General features: G+C 43.5%; 1 protein-coding gene across 1 annotated transcript in view; it reads left to right on the top strand.

The window, feature by feature from the left end:
- Nucleotides 1-5,533: 5,533 nt before the first annotated feature.
- Nucleotides 5,534-21,275, top strand: part of TRAPPC9 (trafficking protein particle complex 9) — a gene marked incomplete in the record, with an annotated part of 827,606 nt that continues 811,864 nt past the window's right edge. Inside the window, 2 exon segments of the mRNA XM_034763666.1 lie at nt 5,534-5,761; nt 13,198-13,798. Coding sequence (XP_034619557.1) covers nt 13,215-13,798 — 584 coding nt within the window.

The following is a 21,275-nucleotide window of genomic DNA, read 5'->3' as shown; positions in this document are numbered from 1 at the left end:
TCATAGACTGCAAATCCAGCCAATGAGATGGATTATTGTAGCTTATGTAACCCCTCTGCCAGTCAGAGTTGGCAGCAACAAGGGCCGGGTTCAGTATCTAGGGTTTCTTTTCAATAATACAACACAAAACTGGCTCAAGCCCACACCCAGTGACCTGGGACAATCACACACCACCCCCTGGGCACCTCTAAGAGATAATACTTCCCCTCTTGCAAGCACAGAGTCTGAGTGGAGCAGAAAACTTTTAATAAAAGGAGAGAAGTAACTTGCAGCATTAATACTGGGGAAACACCGCAAACATGGTTCATAAACATAAACCAGGAGCAAAAGCCATGTATCAATGTGCTATGTTGGATAGTTTAAAACAAAGTAAATCAGAGGTAACCTGCTGTTTGTGTGTTGATTACACTTACTTGCTTTTTATTATTTTTTTTATTATCCCTAAAGACTAAATCCCTACTATCCCTAAATATTTTTGTAAATCTACTATTTCTGAATATTAAATACTTTTGTCACAAATCAACTTTAAATTTTCAAGGATATATAAAATATTTTGAATTTGTCCATAATTCCAGCTGCTACCGAGGCCCGGGGGTCTGCTTCTGGCCCTATTGGTCAAGTAATCAAGACCACCGGCCAGGAAAATAACCCACTTCCTTCCCTGATGAACCAAGGGACGCACCCTACCCATGTACTTATTTGCTACACCAATACAGACTTGGACTCTAAATACATTCTATGGATGGAGTACCCGAGCCCACTTATCCACTGATGTTTTAAAAACTCCCGCACCCCAATCTGGGCCTATGCTGGTTATGTACTATGCATGTATCTTGTGAACCTTGTAACCTTTCATAACTTAAGCCTGACCCCAGATGTACAGTATCTTCCTTCTTAACTTGTGTAAATTTGATTTTAAACATTAACTTTAATTAAAAAAAATTATATATGTAAGCAGAGTCTGGATGAGCTCTCCCCTGACATCTATTGGTGAGCTGTGGAAAAAGACTTCAGAAGCTGATCTCGTTTGCATGGACACACCCACCCTGCCTACGTGCTCAGCATGATGCGATTGCTTGCCAAAATGATCACTTGTAGCTGTTCATTTTCTACTGCATTCTCCTCATTCTCCTTTTTGATGTAATCTTCACCTAAAAGCATCACTACAGTATAGCACTCTTCTCAGTTTCACAGATTTTTTTTCGGCGCTGGCTATCATCCCGATCTTACAGAGGTAATTCTTTTACCTTTTCTTTAATTAAAATTCTTCTTTTAAGAACCTGATTGTTTTTTCATTGTTTTAAGATCCAAGGGTTTGGGTCTGTGTTCACCTGTACCAATTTGTGAGGATATTATTCTCAAGCCTTCCCAGGAAAGGGGGTGTAGGGGTTTGGGGGGATATTTGGGGAAGATAGGGCCCCAAGTGGCCCTCCCTAAATGTTTGTTTAAATCACTTGGTGGTGGCAGCGTGACTTAATCCAAAGAATAGAGGAGTTTTTAACCTAAGCTGGTAGAAATAAGCTTAGGGGGTCTTCATGCGGGTTCCCACATCTGTACCCTAAAGTTCAGATTGGGGAGGGAACCCTGACATGGGTGCAGGGCAGCAGATGGGATCCACGCTACAGGGTGGCAGCTGAGCCCCACATAAGACGTGAGGGTGCTGCAGCACTCCCCACCTGCACCGCTTGTTCCCCGCCTATGTTGGGAGCTCCTTAACGGTTAAACATTTAACCAATACAATTTTAATAATTTAAATGGTTACTTTTTTTAAACACTATTCACATCCCTAGTACTGAGTGTGTGACATGAAAACTAATCCGTGCCCCCTTACAGTAGGTAGCAACGGAGGGTCCTGTGGCACCTTTAAGACTAACAGAAGTATTGGGAGCATATATATATGTATATGCTTGCATCTGAAGAAGTGAGGTTCTTACCCACGAAAGCTTATGCTCCCAATACTTCTGTTAGTCTTAAAGGTGCCGCAGGACCCTCTGTTGCTTTTTACAGATTCAGACTAACACGGCTACCCCTCTGATACTTACAGTAGGTGACAGCCTTAGAATGTTAATCCTACTACTTTAGTTCAAAAGGTCGCTTTTCTCACCTTTGCCCTCACAAACTGAAGCACAGTATCAGAGAAATCCAAAGACTGGGCAATGGCATTTTCAAGTGATAAAATAGCAAGTGATGTCAGTCTCTCCTCGGCCATTGTCAATCAAAAATATGTTTTAATGAGCCTGAGCTTCGAAAAGCTGCATTCACCACTTGTGACTGTGACTGGCAGCATGATCAGAATCCTCAAAGCTATCCACAGATTAGGAAAAGTGTCCTTCAGCCCTGCATCATGAATTGGAGAACTTGAAGTGGATTGTGCTTCCATGTTGCAAAATGTGACAGCTGTTATCCAACTTGACAGAAGTCTTTATCATTGATGTCCAAATATCCCCCATGTGTCAGCATCCAGTGAAGGCCCGTACAATTGTTCAAGAGTGTTTTCCTGTCTGCCAGCAGCTTACTAAGGTCATACAAAACTCCCCAGGTCTTTTCATGGTGCTTCATTTGTCCAAACCTTTCTTTAATGGACACTCAAGCAGTGAATTTTCCCTCTTGAATTTTTCTTCCAAGTTTCCCATCACCTCATCTCTGCCCTTGTAACCAAACTGTCTCTTCTTCTGATGAATACAATTTCACTGAAGACAAATTCAACTCCTAAGTTTTCTGCCATTTCTTTGGCAGCAGTGATGGCATCTTCAAATCCATTGTCTCTGTAGGCCACAATGAAATCAAGGCAGCTTCTCATCAAAGTAGTAGTGGTTGCAATGTCCATCAACTGAGTTTGTAATGCCTTGCTTACAATGTTTACTTTGAACAGAATATCATGCCAAACCATAATTAAGCACAGAAATTTGAAGTCAGTGATATGGTTTGCCAGGCTTTGCACCTAGTGTCAAATTTCGGCCTTGGCTTTACTTGACTGCACCAGTTCCATCAGTGAGTCATAAACCTCAGTCACTTGGTATGTCACTGTTCTTACACTATTAATATGGCTCTCCCAGTGAGCATCACTTAGCAGCTTCATGGTCATATTTGTGATATTGTCCATGAGGATCTTCCACCTGATAGTTGATGCTGAAAACAGGATGTATATCCTTTGCAGTACTCCGAAGAGAGATACTGAATCTAAAGAAGATGCCGCTGCATCTGACACAACCAGGTTGAGGGAATGGCAGTTACAAGGCACAAAGAGATCTCTTGGATTCAGTGCAAGGATTCTTGCCTGGATACCACTGTTTTTTCCCTTCATGTTCATGCCATTGTCATAGCCTTGGCCGTGGCAGTCCTGAAGCTTTATTTTATTCTCATTCAAAACGTTCATAAATAGTTCTGTTAGGCCTTTTCCAGTACAGTTGTCCACAGACTGGAAACAGATAAAGTGTTCCTTTACTTGGATACAGCCATCCTCATTGTCAACAAATCTTACTGTAAATTACATCTTTTCACTGTGACGAATGTCAGGAATGCAGTCCATTATTATGGCATAGTACTTTGCTTTGTTGAGCTGCATCAATATGTTATCAAGCGCCTTCCTTGCCATAAGGTAAATCAATTTGTTTTCAATTGTTTTGCTGTAGTAATGGTCCATAGTTTCTTTACGAACTACTCGATGTACGTGCTCATGCATGACATTGTAGTATTTCCCAGGGAGCTCTACCAGACTGAGGAAATTACCATTGTGTTCAGTGAACAACTTATCCGAAAGGCCCTGGAAAGCCAAATTACTGAGATCAGACACTTGAGCACGTTCCTCCTATGCTAGTTTTCTGCGTCTATGCATTTATTCAGCTTGAGCCTGGACTTGATCTCCACCCATTTGGAGTAGGCCATAAAATGGCCGGGTAACTTTTTATGTTACTTCAGAGAATCAGCTAAGTTATGCCAGTAATCGTACCCTGAAAGCACAAGCAACGATTTGGCATTCTTGTCAAATATTTTGCAAGAAAAAATGCCCCCATTTGAGGCTCTCAAGTTCACTTACCAAGTGACTTTTTATACCAAGACTTCCATGCTTAGCTCGGCTCAGGTCCGCTCCTCAACACCAGGGAGCGATTAACCATTTGGCTGCCTCTGTTCATGGCTCTCGAGTTCAACTAGCAAGTGACTTTTTATACCAGGTCTTCCTGACTTACCTCAGCTCCTTTTGAAGCTGTTCCACTGTGGATAGATAATTAAAAAGAATGATTGGACCCTAGGTCTCCCACCTGTTAGGTAGGTGCCCTAGGCACCAGGCTACAGAGTCATTCCCACACTTTATCTCTCTGGCCCAATGACTTCCACTGTTGATAAATATTTAAATAGTTATGTACTGCATCATCCGCACTGCTTCCTGAAACTGCTGGGTTTTCTTTGGTCATCTCCCATTCAGCCTAAGCTTGCATACGTTGGCCTGTACCTCTGACACCTACTGGAATTATAGTATAAAGTGATATCTCTTTTCATTAACAGCCTTCCCTTAGTCACACCAGCTATTTTACTGTAAGTATATGTCCCTTAAATACAATTTTCTCATGTGGAGAGCAAGGGGTACAGTCAGAGAGAAAGGAAATGTGGTTGAATGGAAAGTGGGCACAGCTAAGAAAGGAGCAAGGGGGTCAGAGTGTAAACAGTAGTTAGGTGTGGGATTTTCAAAAGCCCCATGGGGAGTGCATAATGGAGGCTAAGCCTCCTCAACCCTCGTGCCATCAGGGGAGGGCAGTGGTAGATTTGGGGCCCATGGAAAAATCTCCCCCCCACCTCAGCCCCGCAGTGGCACCGTCACAGAGCTTTTCCAGTGTCAGGGCCGGTGGTGGTGGGAGGGGGACGAAGGAGCCAGCCGAGCAGGGGACAGGACCTCAGGGGGAAGAGGCGAAGTGAAGAAGGAATGAGGGCAGGGGAAGGGGTGGAATGGGGCTGGGGCTGTATAGGGGAAGGGGCTGTGGGCAAAATGGGGGAGGGACTCTGGGATCAGAGCTCCAGCCAGGGCCGAGAGCTCAGCCCTGCCTCTGTGGCCCCAACCCAGCTCTCAGCCTCCCTCCGCCCTGGCTGGGGCCATGGGGGGCTGAGAGCAGGGAGCATGGGTGTGGTCTCGGGCCAGCTGGAAGATCTGGGGCCAGAGACTAGTTTTCCCCAAGGGGAAGCTTCATCCGTGGCCCATGGTAACTCCCTTGTAAGCTCTTTGAAGCAGGGACTGTCTTTGTCCTGTGTCTGTACAACACCCCGCACAGTGGGTTCCTGGTCTGTTTGCTGGGGCTCAGGACACAAAGTACAACCCGCCAGTCTCAGCTGCTCTCTCCAGCCAAACCACCAGGTAACCCAGCAGCCTCTCTCTCAGCCCCGCAGTGACCCCGCCCACCTCTCTCAGCCCCTTGCATGGCTCGCACACCCCCCACCCTCCCCGTGCCTTGCCAGTAGCCTCGTTCTCAGGAGCAACGGCCCGGGGAAGCCAGTGAAAGACTCGGGGCCGGCAGGCGCATGCGCCGTGTTGCCGCTCTCCTAGGCAGGTCGAGGCTCTGGGCTGCCGTTGGCGTCAGTTCCGCTCCTCCCCCATTTCTGTGAGCCGGGCTGGAGGAGGAGGCGGAGTCGGTTCCTGGTGGGGCTGTGAGTGTCCCCGACCCGCGTCGCGTTACCCACCCCCCGTCCCTCCCAGGAAACAGCCGCCCTCTCCCTTCCCGTCCCGGGCGGGGGGATTTGAATTGGCGCCGGGTCCTGCGGCGGAGGCTGCGCTGTGAGTGTGGACGGGACTGTTAGAGGGGCGTGTGCGCCTCGGAGGTCTTCTGCTGGGGGCCAAGCGGCAGCTGCCCTCCGTTCATATCTGGTCCTGTCCCCCACAACCGGGACCTCTACCCTCTTCCTGCTGCCCCCTTCCTCAGTGCCCTGTCCCCCGGGGTCCCCCCTCCAACCGGGCCCTTGCCCTTTTCCTGCTGCCCCCTTCCTCAGTGCCCTGTCCCCTGGGGATCCCCCCCTCCAACCGGGCCCTTGCCCTTTTCCTGCTGCCCCCTTCCTCAGTGCCCTGTCCCCTGGGGATCCCCCCCTCCAACCGGGCCCTTGCCCTTTTCCTGCTGCCCCCTTCCTCAGTGCCCTGTCCCCCGGGGCCCCCCCTCTAACCGGGCCCTTGCCCTTTTCCTGCTGCCCCCTTCCTCAGTGCCCTGTCCCCTGGGGTCCCTCCGGCCCTTGCCCTTTTCCTGCTGCCCCCTTCCTCAGCACCCTGTCCCCTGTGATCCCCCCTCTAACCGGGCCTTGCCCTTTTCCTGCTGCCCTCTTCATCTGCGCCCTGTCCCCTGGGGTCCCCTGCCTTTTCCTGGTGTGCCCCCCTACCAGGGTCCCTGCCTTTTTCCTGCTGGCCCCCTTCCTTGGCACCCTGCTCCCTGCCAGCTGGGGCCCCTGCCCTTTTCCTTGTGCCTCCTTGGTGACCAGTCCCCTGGGTCCCCCCCAACTGCATCATTTGCCCTTTTCCTGCTACCCCCTTCCTTGGTGTGCTGTCCACTGCTCCCTCATGCCCTTTTCCTGATGCTCTCACTTCCTCGGTGCCCTGTCCCCTTCTTCCCACCAGCTGTGCTCCCTACCCTTACCCTGGTGCTCCCCCACCCTTAGTGCCCTGTTCCTTGGAGTCCCTCCTAACCAGAACCCCTGTCCTTTCTTGGGTGTCCCTTCTCTCAACTTAAGCAGCCTGCCCTTTCCCTGGTGCCCTCCCCTTTCATGCACTGTACCCCTCTTCCCATTGCCCCTCCTTGTCCTGCCCTCAGTTACTTCCTGTGGGGTTTTCATTGTCCCCCCACTACCCTCACCATAGTTTCCCTGCCCCCTGGACAGCAGTGGTTCTGGTCCCCTGGGGTTTGTCTGACAGCTGTAGTCCCTCCTGAATCTGAGCCACTGTGGAAAAAGTGAAATTAGCCGGTCTATTTTGTTGCCCAAGCTGGGGGCAAATGTAGGCAGTAAAGAGCATAAAGGGTGAAAACTAAACTACAGATGTAAACATTTCCCAGACTGAATAACTCAAGGAAATGCCCCCCTGCCCAGCCTGACAGTTGCTTTAAACTTAGTTTGAGTACTGGTTTGTAGAATAAACAAACAAACCTTCCTTTCCTACACCATTTCCACCCTTGAGCTGCATATTATCTGTTATTAGCTTGCCCTGGCCCTTCTTCTAAAAACTCTCAGGTGGATGACAACTTCTGCATGATTTGAACTGCCTTCTCTTATAACTCAACAAGAACAACACTGTTAATGTTAGACAGTCAGGCGAGAGAGAAGTTGAAATGTTTAAGTAAAAAGGAAAAAGTAATAATCTGTCTTGCCCACGTAATAAAATGTATAAACTATCATAAAGGTCAAATGGCTCCTGCGTCTAAATCACTGCTGTTCTGCACCTTGTGGGACCATTTATCACTGTGCAAAGTAGGTGTAAAATGCTGTCATTCTTATGTGGAAATGTTTTACACCCACTTTGCACAGTGGTAAATGGTTCTACAAGGTGCACCACAGAGAAGGAATGGCAAATCTAAGGTAAGCTGTAGGTCGTCAGTGTAGACACTATCTACTCTGACAGGAGACCAATGGCTGTCTGCACCGGGCGTTAGGTCTATATAGCTACATCTCTTGGGTGTGTATTTTTCACACTCCCTCACAAATGTAGCTATACCAGTGTAAATTCCTAGCATAGACCAGGCTTAGTTGTCAAACGAGGAATACTATACCAGGGTCTTTGGTATGGTCTACACTAGGAAATTAGTTTGGTATAACTATGTCGCTCAGGGGTATGAAAAACCCACACCCCTGAACGATGAGGTTAAACCAACCTAACCACCAGTGTAGATGGTGCTAGATCCATGGGAAAATTTTCCCGTCAACCTAATTGCTGCCTCTCGGGAAGGTGGATTATCTACACGGATGGTAGAAGCCCTCCTGTCAGCATAGGTAGTGTCTTCACTGAAGTGCTACAGTGGCACAGGTATAGTGTTTTAAGTGCAGACAAGCCCTTAAAACTCTGCTCTGTATGTGGCTATACTGTGATAAGGAACATTATTAGTGCTGTCCGGTGGCAGTTAATATAAGCTGACCTCACATAATGATTTTAATGCATATTTAACAGGGAGCCAGTATAACTTTCTCAGAATAGAGTAATTTGCTTGAGTACATAAACTTAACATCAGAAAGTAGTTTTTCAAACTACCTAGCACACATTTGGGAGTTGTATAAAGTAGTAATACAAATATCTTTTTTTCCTCCAGTGTGTATTGTGGTTGCAACCTCAGGTCCTACCTGGATTTGGAATAAGAATTGCCATACTAGATCAGACAAATGGTCCATCTAGCCCAGTATCTTGTCTCTAACAGTCAACAGTACCGGAACTTCATGGAGAGTGTACAGAACAAGGCAAATTTGGAGAGGTCCATCCCTATCTTTCCCTCCTGGCTTCTGGCAGTTAGAGGTTTAGGGTTGCTCTGAGCATCTGGTTGTATTCCTGACTACCTTGGCTAATAGCCATTGATAGACCTATCCTCCATGAATTTACCTAATTCCTTTGTGAACCCAGTTAAACTTTTGACATCACAATGTCCCATGGCAATGAGTTCCACAGGTTAATTGTGCATAGTATGAAAAAGTTCTTCCTCTTGTTTAAATTAAATCTGCTACCTATTAATTTAAAAGGGTGGCCTCTGGCTTTTGTATTATAGGAAAAGGTAAATGACACTTCTCTGTTCACTTTTTCAACACCATTCATGAGTTTATAGGCCTCTAGATCAGGGGTAGGCAACCTATGGCACGTGAGCTGATTTTCAGTCGCACTCACGCTGCCCGGGTCCTGGCCACCGGTCCAGGGGGCTCTGCCTTTTAATTTTAAATGAAACTTCTTAAACATTTTAAAAACCTTATTTACTTTACATAAAACAATAGTTTAGTTATATATTATAGACTTATAGAAAGAGACCTTCTAAAAACGTTAAAATATATTACTGGCAGGCGAAACCTTAAATTAGTGAATAAATGAAGACCCAGCACACCATTTGTGAAAGGCTGCCAACCCCTCCTCTAGATCATATATATAATAATTGAAAATAATTGCTGTGGGCTCTACTTCAGGCTCCTACATCATTTGTGAGCATGAGTGTCCCCTTCACTTGCCCCCTCTCCAAGTTTTTAGGGCATGAACTTGTGAGGTGCTTTAGATCGTCATCTCCTTTTGTGGGTGCTTAGTTTGTCAAGAGATGCTGAGCACCTTTCAGGATCAAGAATTGAGTTTAGTGGTGACCAAGTTAACTCCCCTTCTCCCCTGAGAAACAAAGAAACAAACCAGAGTGTTGCAAAAGTAACTAGATTAAAATTAGAGGGCAGTAATTTTCCACTTTTTCCACCCAAATGAATTTTTACGATAACATAACTGTAGTCTCTAAAGGCACAGCTCTCTAAACAATGTTATTGTTTGTAAGATGTGTTGACTGGAAACTTTGCAATCTATATAAGTTTCAGGATTGCAACTCACTCTGAAGCCTACAGTGTCTCTGAATCAATGTGAAGCAATGGAAATGGCTACAAATATGGTTAAGAGCTCTTTTTGTTTAGAATATCACCAGGTTCAATCATCATTGGGGTTCGTGGTCTGTTACTGTCCAATTTTTAAGTTCAGTCATTTTGAGAACTTGTGCACTGTACAGCTGCATTGAGGCATGCATATATTCCAAGCCAAGTGTCATAGACGGTTGTGATATCAGAGCTAACTAAAAAACAATGAGGAGTCCTTGAGGCACCTTAGAGACTAACAAATTTATTTGGGCATAAGCTTTTGTGGGCTAAAACCCACTTCATCAGATTCGTGGAGTGGAAAATACAGTAGGCAGGTATAAATACACAGCACATGAAAAGATGGGAGTTGCCTTATCCAGTGGGGGTCAGTACTAACGAGCCAATTCAATTAAGGTGGAAGTGGGCTATTTTCAACAGTTGACAAGAAGGGGTGAATACCAAGGGAGGAAAAATCACTTTTGTAGTGCTAATGAGGCCAGTGTAATCAAGGTGGCCCATTTCAAACAGTTGACAAGAAGGTGTGAGTATCAGCAGGGAGAAATTAATTTTTGTAGTCACCCATTCACTCCCAGTCTTTATTCAGGCCTAATTTGTTGGTGTCCAATTTGCAAATTAATTCCAGTTCTGCAGGTTCTTGTTGGAGTCTGTTTTTGTTGTTGAAGAATTCCCACTTTTAAGTCTGTTATTGAGTATCCAGGGAGATTGAAGTGTTCTTCTACTGGTTTTTTAATGTTATAGTTCTTGACGTCTGATTTGTGTCCATTTATTCTTTTGTGTAGAGACTGTCCCATTTGGCCAACGTACATGGCAGAGGGTCATTGTGGTACATGATGGCATATATCACTTTGGTAGATGTGCAGGTGATTGAGCCCCTGATGGTGTGGCTGATGTGATTAGATCGTATGATGTCCCTTGAATAGATATGCAGACAGAGTTGGCAACAGGGTTGGTTACAGGGATTGGTTCCTGGGTTAGTGTTTTTGTTGTGTGGTGTGTAGTTGCTGGTGAGTATTTGCTTCAGGTTGTGAGGTTGTTTGTAAGCGAGAACTGGCCTGTCTCCCAAGGTCTGTGAGAGCGAGGGCTCATCCTTCAGGATAGGTTGTAGATTCTTGATGATGCGCTGGAGAGGTTTTAGTTGGGGGCTGTAGGTGATGGCTAGTGGCGTTCTGTTACTTTCTTTGTTGGGCCTGTCCTGTAGTAAGTGACATCTGGGTACCCTTCTGGCTCTGTCAATCTGTTTCTTCAGCTAACTCAGTCACTCATCACCTTACTCTACAGCAGTGTTTCCCAAATTTGGGATGCCACTTGTGTAAGGAAAGCCCCTGTCGGGCCGGGCCGGTTTGTTTACCTGCCGGATCTGCAGCTCCGGCCGATCGTGGCTCCCATTGGGAGCTGCTGGAAGCGGCGGCCAGCACATTCCTCGGCCCACGCCACTTCCAGCAGCTCCCATTGGCCTGGAACAGGGAGCCGCAATCGGCCGGACCTGTGGACATGGCAGATAAACAAACCGGCCCAGCCCGACAGGGGCTTTCCCTACACAAGCGGCGTCCCAAGTTTGGGAAACACTGCTCTACAGCAAACTTGCATGCAATAGCCTCATTGGTTGTCTGAGGGAGACTGCACATATGGTGGATTACTTGGCCTAACTGCTACCCTTGTGTGACAGCATGGGCTTTCAGTAGTTGAATAAAATATCAAAGCTAAAACGTAATGTTTGAGTTCTAGAATAGTCTTTGTGATGTACGTGGGTTCTCCTCCACACTGTTACAGTAGTGCACATCTTTTTAATTGTTCTATACATACATGATCACTGCTTCTCTTTTTGCTTGACTTTGGCGCTTGTAAGCTTTTTAGGCCAGGCCTGTGTCTTTGTATGTGTTTCAATGGTACTTAGCCCAATGGGGCTCTAATCCTGGTGAGGGAAAGTAATATGAATATTAAATATAAAATCAGTATTTCTCTTTAATTATTGCAATGTTTCAACATGTCTTAAGGATACTGTTACATAAATTTAATATTAACAATGTTATGTAGGATTTGCTTTGTATATAAATTTATGGGGCATTTTAGCCCTCATAACTTCAAAAGGGAAGGTCTTATTTAAACTTTATGAATTCTTGAATGGTTATCTTCCTACTCAGAAGTTGATGAAAACCAATCTTGCCTCTTAATTTCTACATTGCTTTGCTTTCTTTGTGAGCTCTTAAGTCTTGTTTTTTATGTTAATTTTTTTAAAACAGTGCAATGGCTGCACCAGCACGTTACTAAGATTACCCCTTTTGTGTGTTCAGTTTATCTTTGGCAATAGACAGCATAAGATTGCTGCAGAATTAGTAGAAAGAGGAAAGTAAAGCAGAGTATGGTCCCTGCTATAGTGGTAGTTTAATTTGTAGTGATGTGGTGGTAAAACAGCAGTGTCTGAATCACTTTGAGAGAGTTTGTAACATACATTTGGGATCTGGAAGTGTTCAGCATTAAAGTTCCTATTGGAGTCAGCCAGCGCTCAGATAACAGAAAATGTGTGTGGCATAAAATAGGGACAGACAGAAATAAAATCATGTCAGATAGCGAGTATTATTAGGGTTAGAGTTTCCATTATTAAACTATTTTGCAGGTTTTAGTATCTTTACCATTTCAAATTATGTTGGAATGAAACTTGTAAAGGAGGTACTCGGTCAGGATACCAACTTTTTTTTATTGCCCTAGGTTAATTTATCTTGCTTTTACCTATGTTGAAATGTCTAATAAACTCTGATTATATCTTGTTGTATAATAAACAGTAAGATTCCCTCTTTGGAAAGAAGGTTGACGGTACTGGATATGATTCTTTTTTAACCCCCAGGAGCCATTTGTAACACATGACAGATCCTTTACCCTTTTTTCCTTTACCTTTGTCCCTTTCTCTACAGTTCTTTCGTTTATTTCCTTAGAAATATAAAACTGGAATGGGGGAAATGCAAAACATGTTTAGGTAGTGCCATTCTTTTGCAGCAGAGACAGCATTTTAGGAAAGTCTGCTTTTTGAAATATTTCTGCATGTATTTTTGTCATTCTTGAAGTTGAGTTAAAAATTTGTTTAGTATTGTCCATAGCTGATCTCTACTCCTATCTTCTTGCCAGTCTTTGCTCCTTCAAACAACTAGCATGGTAGCTTATGGAATGGAAAACAGTTTTGAATAATGCATGTAATTGTTGCCAGTGGTAGAACTTGCATAGATAATGCTTACTAATTTAGGCCCAGAGCCTGCAATCATTAATGCAAATGACTTGTTTTATGTGAGTAATCTCTGTGTAGTCAATGGAACTACTCATATTCTTAATGTCAAGCATGTGCATAAGTGTTCGCAAGATTAGGCTCTAATTAAACATACCAGTAACCCATTAAGGGGTAACAAACCAGGCAAAGGAGGTATAAGAGGGGCAAGGATAGCAACAAGGTTAATAAGTTATGCTTTAGCCACATCTTATTTATGGATTTTTATTTCTGAATGGGGGTTTTAGCTCTGCTTTGTGTGACAGAGGGTTTTAGGGTTGAGCCCTCAAGGTGCAGACTCGGTAGGGGAGGGATCTTTTTTTTTTTAAAGTGCCATACACTCCTCTGATGCTGTGAAAATAATTAATATTTTTTCTTTTTATTAGACTATAATTGATGCAAAATGAGTGTTCCTGACTACATGCAGTGTGCTGAGGACCATCAAACTCTCCTGGTTGTGGTCCAGCCAGTTGGGATTGTCCCTGAAGAAAACTTCTTTAGGATCTACAAACGAATTTCAACCGTGAGTCAGATTAATGTCCGTGACTCCCAGCGTGTGCTATATATCCGCTATAGACATCACTACCCTCCAGAAAACAATGAATGGGGAGATTTTCAGACTCATCGGAAAGTTGTGGGGCTCATAATCATAACAGACTGTTCCTCTGCAAAGGATTGGCCCCAAACTTTTGAAAAATTTCACCTTCAGAAGGAAATATATGGTCCTACACTCTATGATTCCCGATTGTTTGTCTTTGGGCTTCAAGGAGAGGTTGCAGAGCAGCCCCGCACAGATGTGGCATTTTATCCTAGTTACGATGAGTGTGAAACTGTGGAGAAGAGAATAGAAGATTTTATTGAATCTCTCTTCATTGTATTGGAATCCAAACGTCTTGACAGGGCCACTGATAAATCTGGTGACAAGATCCCACTTCTGTGTGTCCCTTTTGAAAAAAAGGACTTTGTAGGGCTGGACACTGATAGTAGGTAAGTAGCTTATTTACAACCTAGCAGGGCTTGAAAAATTTACCTGATGCTAGCTCAAGGACTAAGCCTATTAGCCCTGGTAAAGAAATGCCTGTGGCACCAACACCACTTCTACCTCAAAGCCATATCTTCTGTAATGTAAGGGAACTTACTTTATTTACTAGTAGACTATTTAATTTTATTAATTAATATATTATTTATATCTAATTTTATTAACTTTCTATTAATATTTTTAAATTTAATTTGTAGGGCTTGTCAAATAGCTTATTAAAATAATTGAATAGGTTTGACAGATTCTACCTCTACTTATATTTTTGCTGAATGGAAATTTGACTAGCTATAGAACTGGATGAATATTACAAATTAATTAAATTGATCAATAAACTGTAGTAAAATTAATTGTACATATTTTGCTGTGTAGTATCTGACTAACCCTACTTACAACATCCCTTTCTTTTGTCCTAGATTTTCCTGTCCTTACTGTCTTCCCTCCTTCTTTTTCATTCCTATAATAGAACCATGGTCTATCTTTGTGCATTGTCTTCAGTGTTCATTTCCTCTCTTTCCCTCCTCTTATCTCTTTTCCTTTCTTACTTTGTGTTCTGTTTCCTATTCTCATATTTTCTTACTATTCCTTTATTTCTTCTTCCACCCCCGCTCAGAAACCTTTCTCTATACTGTACGTTTCTAACATCCCAGCAATATTTCCCAGCCATCTTTATCCATGCCTTCCAGACATAGGGTTTGGAAGTTTTACTAGACACCTATTAGCTAGAGCAGGGGTCGGCAACCGCTGGGTGCGGTTCGCTGTCCCAGGCCAATAGGGCCGGCGTGAAGCGGCGTGAAGCGGCGCGGGTGAGGGATGTGCTGGCCGCGGCTTCCCGCCGCCCCTATTGGCCTGGGATGGTGAACCACGGCCAATGGGGGCCACGATTGGCTGAACCTGCCGCATCAGCAGGTAAATAAACTGGCCCAGCCCGCCAGGGTGCTTACCTTGGCGAGCTGCGTGCCAGAGGTTGCTGACCCCTGAGCTAGAGAAATAAACCAGCTAGCCAGAGACAGGTGTGAAAGATCTTGGGTGTTTCACTGCTCAGGGGCAAAACCCAAATGAGATGCTAACTTCCAGCTGCTGGGGAAGGGGAGAGTGCTGAAACTCTTAACAAGTAACTTTAGCTGTTCAGGGGTTCCCTCGGTTAAATCAACATTGTGCTATTAGGGGTCTGATTAAATTTGTAGCCCACCACTAAATCTACTCTGGTGTACATGCTACAGGTTGCTACCAAGGGGGTGTGTGTGTCTGCTGCTTAGTTACTTTGCATCTCCCTCAGCTTTCTGGCTGGTCCTAGAAGGGTTTGATACTGAATGTGATTTGTAATGGTCAATATAGTCATGTAACTCCATTCTTCATACTGTGTACAGGTAGTACAATTCTGTAAGGTAGACAAACCCATATAGACCGTGCATTACTCTGCTGAAGACTGTTGTTCTAGCGTGAAGGTGCCACAAGGTCAGGGCAACAGAATTCCTATTTTTGAATAAAATAAAGAAACTTTTTTGGAGTATTGTCTAAAAGCTTTCAACAGTATTTGTGTCGTTACATAGCTTTAGAATAAAGTGACATTAGCTGAGCCCCTTTACGCTGTGTATAATGTAATGGAATATTTGTTTCCAAAAGTTAAAGATGTTACGCCAAAATGGTTATTTACTAGAGGTGATTATAGTGCAGTCCCAGGGCCAAATGTGACCCATGAAATTCTAAAATGGTAGGGAATACAAACAGCAATCAGTGCAAATTTTTTTTGTCACAGAAAGGTGTAGATCCAAGCAGATATGCATTGTTGCATTTAGTTTTCCTTTGTTACGTACGCTTAAAAGCGAAATAGTTGTTGTTCTTGCCAAGTTGCCAATGGGACCTTCCACCCCAACCCTAGTATAGTATATGCTTTGGACACATTGGCTTACAGTTTTAGTAGTATTTTAGGTGCTCCTACTGCCATCTGAACCTGATGTAATATATTAACTCCGCACTTAAAGTCGTCCCGGTTAACATTGTTTCATTATTAGGTTTCTGATATATTAGAGAACATACTCATTTAAAGTTGCACAGTTTTCCATTATAAGGTTGTTTGGTTAGCTCTGCCTGGTGTTCCAGGCAGGGTCTGGGTCTGGGCGTGGGGGGCTTACCCCACTCCACCCGCCTGGCATTCTAGCCGGGAAGCGGGCAAGTCCCCAACCCGGTTCCCAGGCAGGAGCGCCGGGTGGGTGGAATGGGGCAAGACCCCATGCCACATTCCCGCTCCCCAGCTAGAACACTGGGCGCAGTGGGGCAAGCTCCCCCCAACCCTACTCCCTGGCAGGAGCGCTGGGTGGGCGGAGCGGGGCAAGCTGCCGTGTCCCAACCCCACCACGCCCCTACCTCAACCAAGCTTCACAATCATCATTGGTGAGTACAGTATTAAATTGTTTAAAATTATTTAAAACTTATATTGTATATGTATATAATGTCTTTTGTGTGGTGAAAAATCCCTGGAATCTAACCCCCCCCCATTTACATTAATTCTTATGGGGAAATTGGATACGCTTGACATTGTTTTGCTTAAAGTAGCATTTTTCAGGAAAATAACTACGTTAAGTGAGGAGTTACTGTACCTCAATAGCTTTTAAATTGGTTCAAGCATTGGGTATCTTTTAACCACAGTGTTTCTGCACTTAGCATCACCCTGTCATTAAGAAGAAAGTAAGTATTCCAATCTCTATCATAAACCTTCAATTTAAAAATTACACCAGAAAGACTTGATAAACCATAATTTCCAATTTTTTTTGTTCAGTGTTATTTTGCGCTGGCATTTTTGATTCTGTTGTAAAACATCTGGATTATATTTAAATTGCCCATGAAAGGTGTTTAAAATTTTCTGTTCAGATTAGCATTTTGAGTAATATTTTAGCAAAATAAGAAGATATATTGAATAGTTGGAATCTGAGGTCACTTTCTTATGCCCCTTCCGATTGGAACCCTCCACCCCCCGCCTCGTAAATTCTTGTTTATATTTAAGTAAGATAAAGGCATTTGGTGCCTTTTTATTCTTTCACTATTTGTGAAAGTGAAAGACTAACAGTCCTGTCTTGATCCAGAAATGATGTAATAAGTATACCCTTTGTGGGCTTCTTTGCAGAGGTCTTCCAAAGCACTTTGAACCTACCCTGCTATAGGGCAGCTCTTGTAGGCTACTTTACAAAAACTCAGGACTATCACCTAGGTTTGAACTGGAGTGAGACCATAACATTAATTTACACTTTTGAGTCAGAGTATTTGAAAATAGATCTTCAAAGGTGAAATGCTAGTCCAGTTTCTTCTCACTATTTAGCTCACAATAAAACGTGTCTATAATGTAGCATGTTCGGTTGTATAGTGCCTATAATTCACTGGTCAAATGGAAATCATTGTTTAAAGCATACATTGCAACTTTATCATTTTTTAAAAACGTATAGGGAAAGATTTTTTTCTTTGCTTGAGGGTATGCACACATTATGGTGGAGATGATGAGTTTAAATGATGAAAGAAAAGACTAACTTTATTGGGACGGTGGAACAAACCATAAGACGCTCTTCAGTACTTCCAGCTGCTACAAACTGATGTGGGAGGCAAAGATGGCCCCTTTACAGTGGTTGGGGGTTTTTCTTCCCCCAAGTTAGAACTCCTTTTCTCCACTCTAATCTCTTTTTATGGAGACAATGAGGCATTCTTGCTTCATATAGTTTATAGCTGCTGCTAAAGCTTGAATATTGCCCTGCCTTTTTGGCAAATAACTGCATTAGAATACCACCAAATATTGCACAGAGGGATTTGATCTCAGTGCACCTCTGATCATTTGGTCACAGATTGTTGTTTAATCTGTGGGAAGTATATCTTTTCCCTGCAACTCTTAAACTTGCAATTACAGTTGATAATCCATTACAGAGGCCAACTCATCTGAAGGCTAGAGGTATACCCCATACCAAGTGAGCCGGGTAAGTATGTCAACATAGAAAATATCTCAGCTGAAATTAGTGAGGTACACATTACCAGGATGAAACATGCCAGGGTAATTTTGGGTCATACCATAATGCCTAAGTACGTTCAACTGAAAACATTTTAAACCTCTCAATTCAATTAATATCCTTTCAGGCTAGTGTACTTCCCGACAAACACTGTGCATTGAGCTTGGACCACACTAACCTGGTGACTAGGATTAGATGGCTAGGATCAGTGCAGTCATGTTTCACCCAGCTAATAAGGGTCACATTATTATCAAGAAGTAATATTCGCTTTTGAGGTGGATGATTGTAACCAAACTGGCTGCCTAAATGCAGTGCTTCTAAACTAGGGTATGAGTCATTTTCATGCTTTGTAGTCCAGAGACACTAGATGCTGTTGAGAGGAAGGTGGAGTTGAGATCTGTCTCTTCTGGCAGCTTACTTGTGTACCTGGTAGATGATACTGTTTCCCAGGCTCTATACTGAGAGTGGTGATATCAAGGGAACATTACAAATAGGCTTGGCAGAACTTGATTTTTTTTTTAAATGATTTCAATGGATAAAATTTGATAAAAATAAGACTAAAAATTATCAATTTAAAATTTTCATAGTTGGGAAGTTGTGGGGGAGTCAAATTATTTGACAGACATTGAGATTCAAAAAATTAGCTTTATAGCTGTTAAAACACAGATTGTTAACATCATGTCAAAATATACAAAGTAAATATCCTTAAGTCATACTCTGATATTTCTCAAGCAGTCTTTTTCTTAGTTTTCCTATTTATAAAGTTAGATGATGATCGATGGAAATATTTTTTTCATCGGTTTGTGTGTATGGTAAAATCAATGTTTAGTGACATTTACTGATTAAAATCTAATCCTTCTAAGCCTAATTACAGTATTTGTGTTGGAGAATTAGCTTAAATGAGAAGTAGGAAGCGGTGGAAAGAAAGATGATCTTGTTGATTACAAGGCGTAGGACTGGGAATCAGACCTTGGTTCAGTTCCTGGCACAGCCTGCCAGCATGTGATCCTGAGCAAATCAGTTAATCCCACTGTACTTCGGTTTCCTCATCTGTAGAATGGGGATAATATTTCCTTAGGTCATAGGGCTGTTGAGGCTTAATTCATTAATGTTTGTAAGGTACTTTAAAGTTTTCATATGAAAAGCACTATAGAAACAATGTATTTTATGTATTATGTTCCTGACTGATCAATGAAGAGAAGCAGAAATCAAAGCAGGTACATGATCTTAAAGTGGACCGGAATAGCCAAGAGGAGGGGATGAGTAGGAGCATTAAGGCATTGGTCCTGTCAAGACTTGACATGAGTGGGGACTACTCACAATGCATAAAGATAAGCACGTGTAGGACTCAGCAGGGATGGAGCCTAAGGTTAAGATCAACAGAGTCCTGTGGCACCTTTATAGACTAACAGATGTATTGGAGCGTAAGCTTTCGTGGGTGAATACCCACTTCGTCAGACGGTTAAGATGTAGACAGGAAATAGCATTCCCTATGGTTTCAGGCCTGAAACCATATCTCCAAAATGCCTGGACTTCAGGGTCCAAGAATCTGGTAGTGGCAAAAGATGTAGCTACTCTGAACAGGAAAGAGTCAGTTGTTAAAAACTTCTGGGATCTGATGCATTTATGATAGAACCACCTGTTGACTAGCCAGAAATTCCCACTGGACAAAGCAGGTGGGATTGTGTATCCTTATGAAGAAACAAAAGGCTTTTCAACCTTAGGATATCAGGGAAGGTGCATACTCAGAGCTACTATGGTGGTGCCTCAGCATGCTACATTATAGACAAGTTTCATGTTTTCTATCTGGTGTGTTACTGATTGTGTGTGTAGTACTCTGACTGTTTTCAAGTTTTCATGAGAGACCATTTCTGTTGAAGTCACTCCCTCCTTGACCATTTCAGACAGCGCTATTTGATAACTTTTTCTAGGTTTTCCCTGTTTTTTAAAAAAAGAATAGCTAGTATTTCTAGTCTGTTGGGCCCAGATTATTTAATGTTTAAGTTATTCACATCAACTCAGATGTTAGTATGGGCACAATTACATTGTTGATTTGGAACTGATAAGACATCTACTTAACATTGTTCTTGGGTAATGAGAGAGCAAGATCCTATATAGATGTATTGCTTTTCTAATGTTAACATCTAGTAGGTGGGATTTGTTCATTGCTCTTTGTCAAACTGTGTGAAATCTGAGTACGCGTATATGTGGCTATTTAATTTTTTTCTGTTCTTGTATATTTCTAATTTTTGTTTTGTTCCTTTCTTTCTTTCTTTTTTTTCCCTCTCATACTGCCCTGTGAGTTTGTTGTTGGGTCTGAAAAGGTAGGCTGTGATAGATTATATTTAAAATGAGTTAGTTTTCATGTGCTGCCTTTCCATTCTGTCCTCATTACATAGTTGAGTGTTGCTTGTATGTGTTTGTTTTCCCGTACAACTAAGAATTACCGCTGGACCGTTATTATCATGGGTTCACTTCTTTTAGCATATGGCAATTCTATTTGGTGGCAATGCTGGAATTTTTTTTGGAGAACACAAACAATTTGCTGAGATGGCTGCTGACCTCTGGAAGCTGCTTTATTTTGTAAACTCAAAGCCATGAAGCTACTGCCTGTGTTTGTTTTCAAAATTCAAATGTTTTGTCAGTGATGGAAATTAAATGCTGTAGCTGGATTTTTAAAGGCTCAATAATGTTATGAACAGTGATATTTGTTGTTATGCATGCTAACCAGAATTGGGAATTGATTGAATTTGGTGGGATTTTTTTGCAGCATTTTGCATGAAAACTTTGCCAATTCATTTTGCATGGTTTTTGAACCGTCAGTTTTGTTTTCTGACACTTTGAAGAATCCGAAACTCCTCCAAACTTTTTGCTAAATGGTTTGTGATGAAATTTACTTCTAGTTTGAAATTTAACGATTTAACACTTTTGCCCATTCTGAATTTTGCACATAATTATTAGGGTTACCATATTTAAAAAATAAAAAGAGGACACTCCATGGGGCACTGGCCCCGCCTCTTCCCCAAAGTCCCCGCCCTAACTCCACCTCCTCCTCATAGCGCCCTGCATTCCCTCTCCTCCCTCCCAGCCACGCGAAAAGGGCTGTCTGAGCGCTACGGTCTTCATGGTTTGCCGGGCAGCCACCAGACACTGCGCCCCCGGCCGGCACTTGCCCAGCGCAGCTGGAGCCTGGGAGGGGAAGCACCCAGCCGGGGGCGCAGGGTCTGGAGGCTGCCCGGCAAACCGTGAAGCCAGTAGCGCTCGGGCTTCGGGCAGCCCCCATGCCTCCGGACCCTGCGCCCCCAGCCGGGCACTTCCCCTCCCGGGCTCCGGCTGCTGTGCTCCTCCCCTGACTCTTCGGCTCTTAAACAGAGCCGAAGAGTCAGGGGAGGAGCAGAGCAGCCGCGGGAGAGGAAGTGCCCGGCCGGCATTTTCCCGG

Source organism: Trachemys scripta, chromosome 2, assembly GCF_013100865.1.
Source record: "Trachemys scripta elegans isolate TJP31775 chromosome 2, CAS_Tse_1.0, whole genome shotgun sequence".
NCBI lineage: Eukaryota > Metazoa > Chordata > Testudines > Emydidae > Trachemys > Trachemys scripta.
Note: the sequence above shows the minus strand (reverse complement) of the source record. Positions and strands in the feature narration are given on the sequence as shown.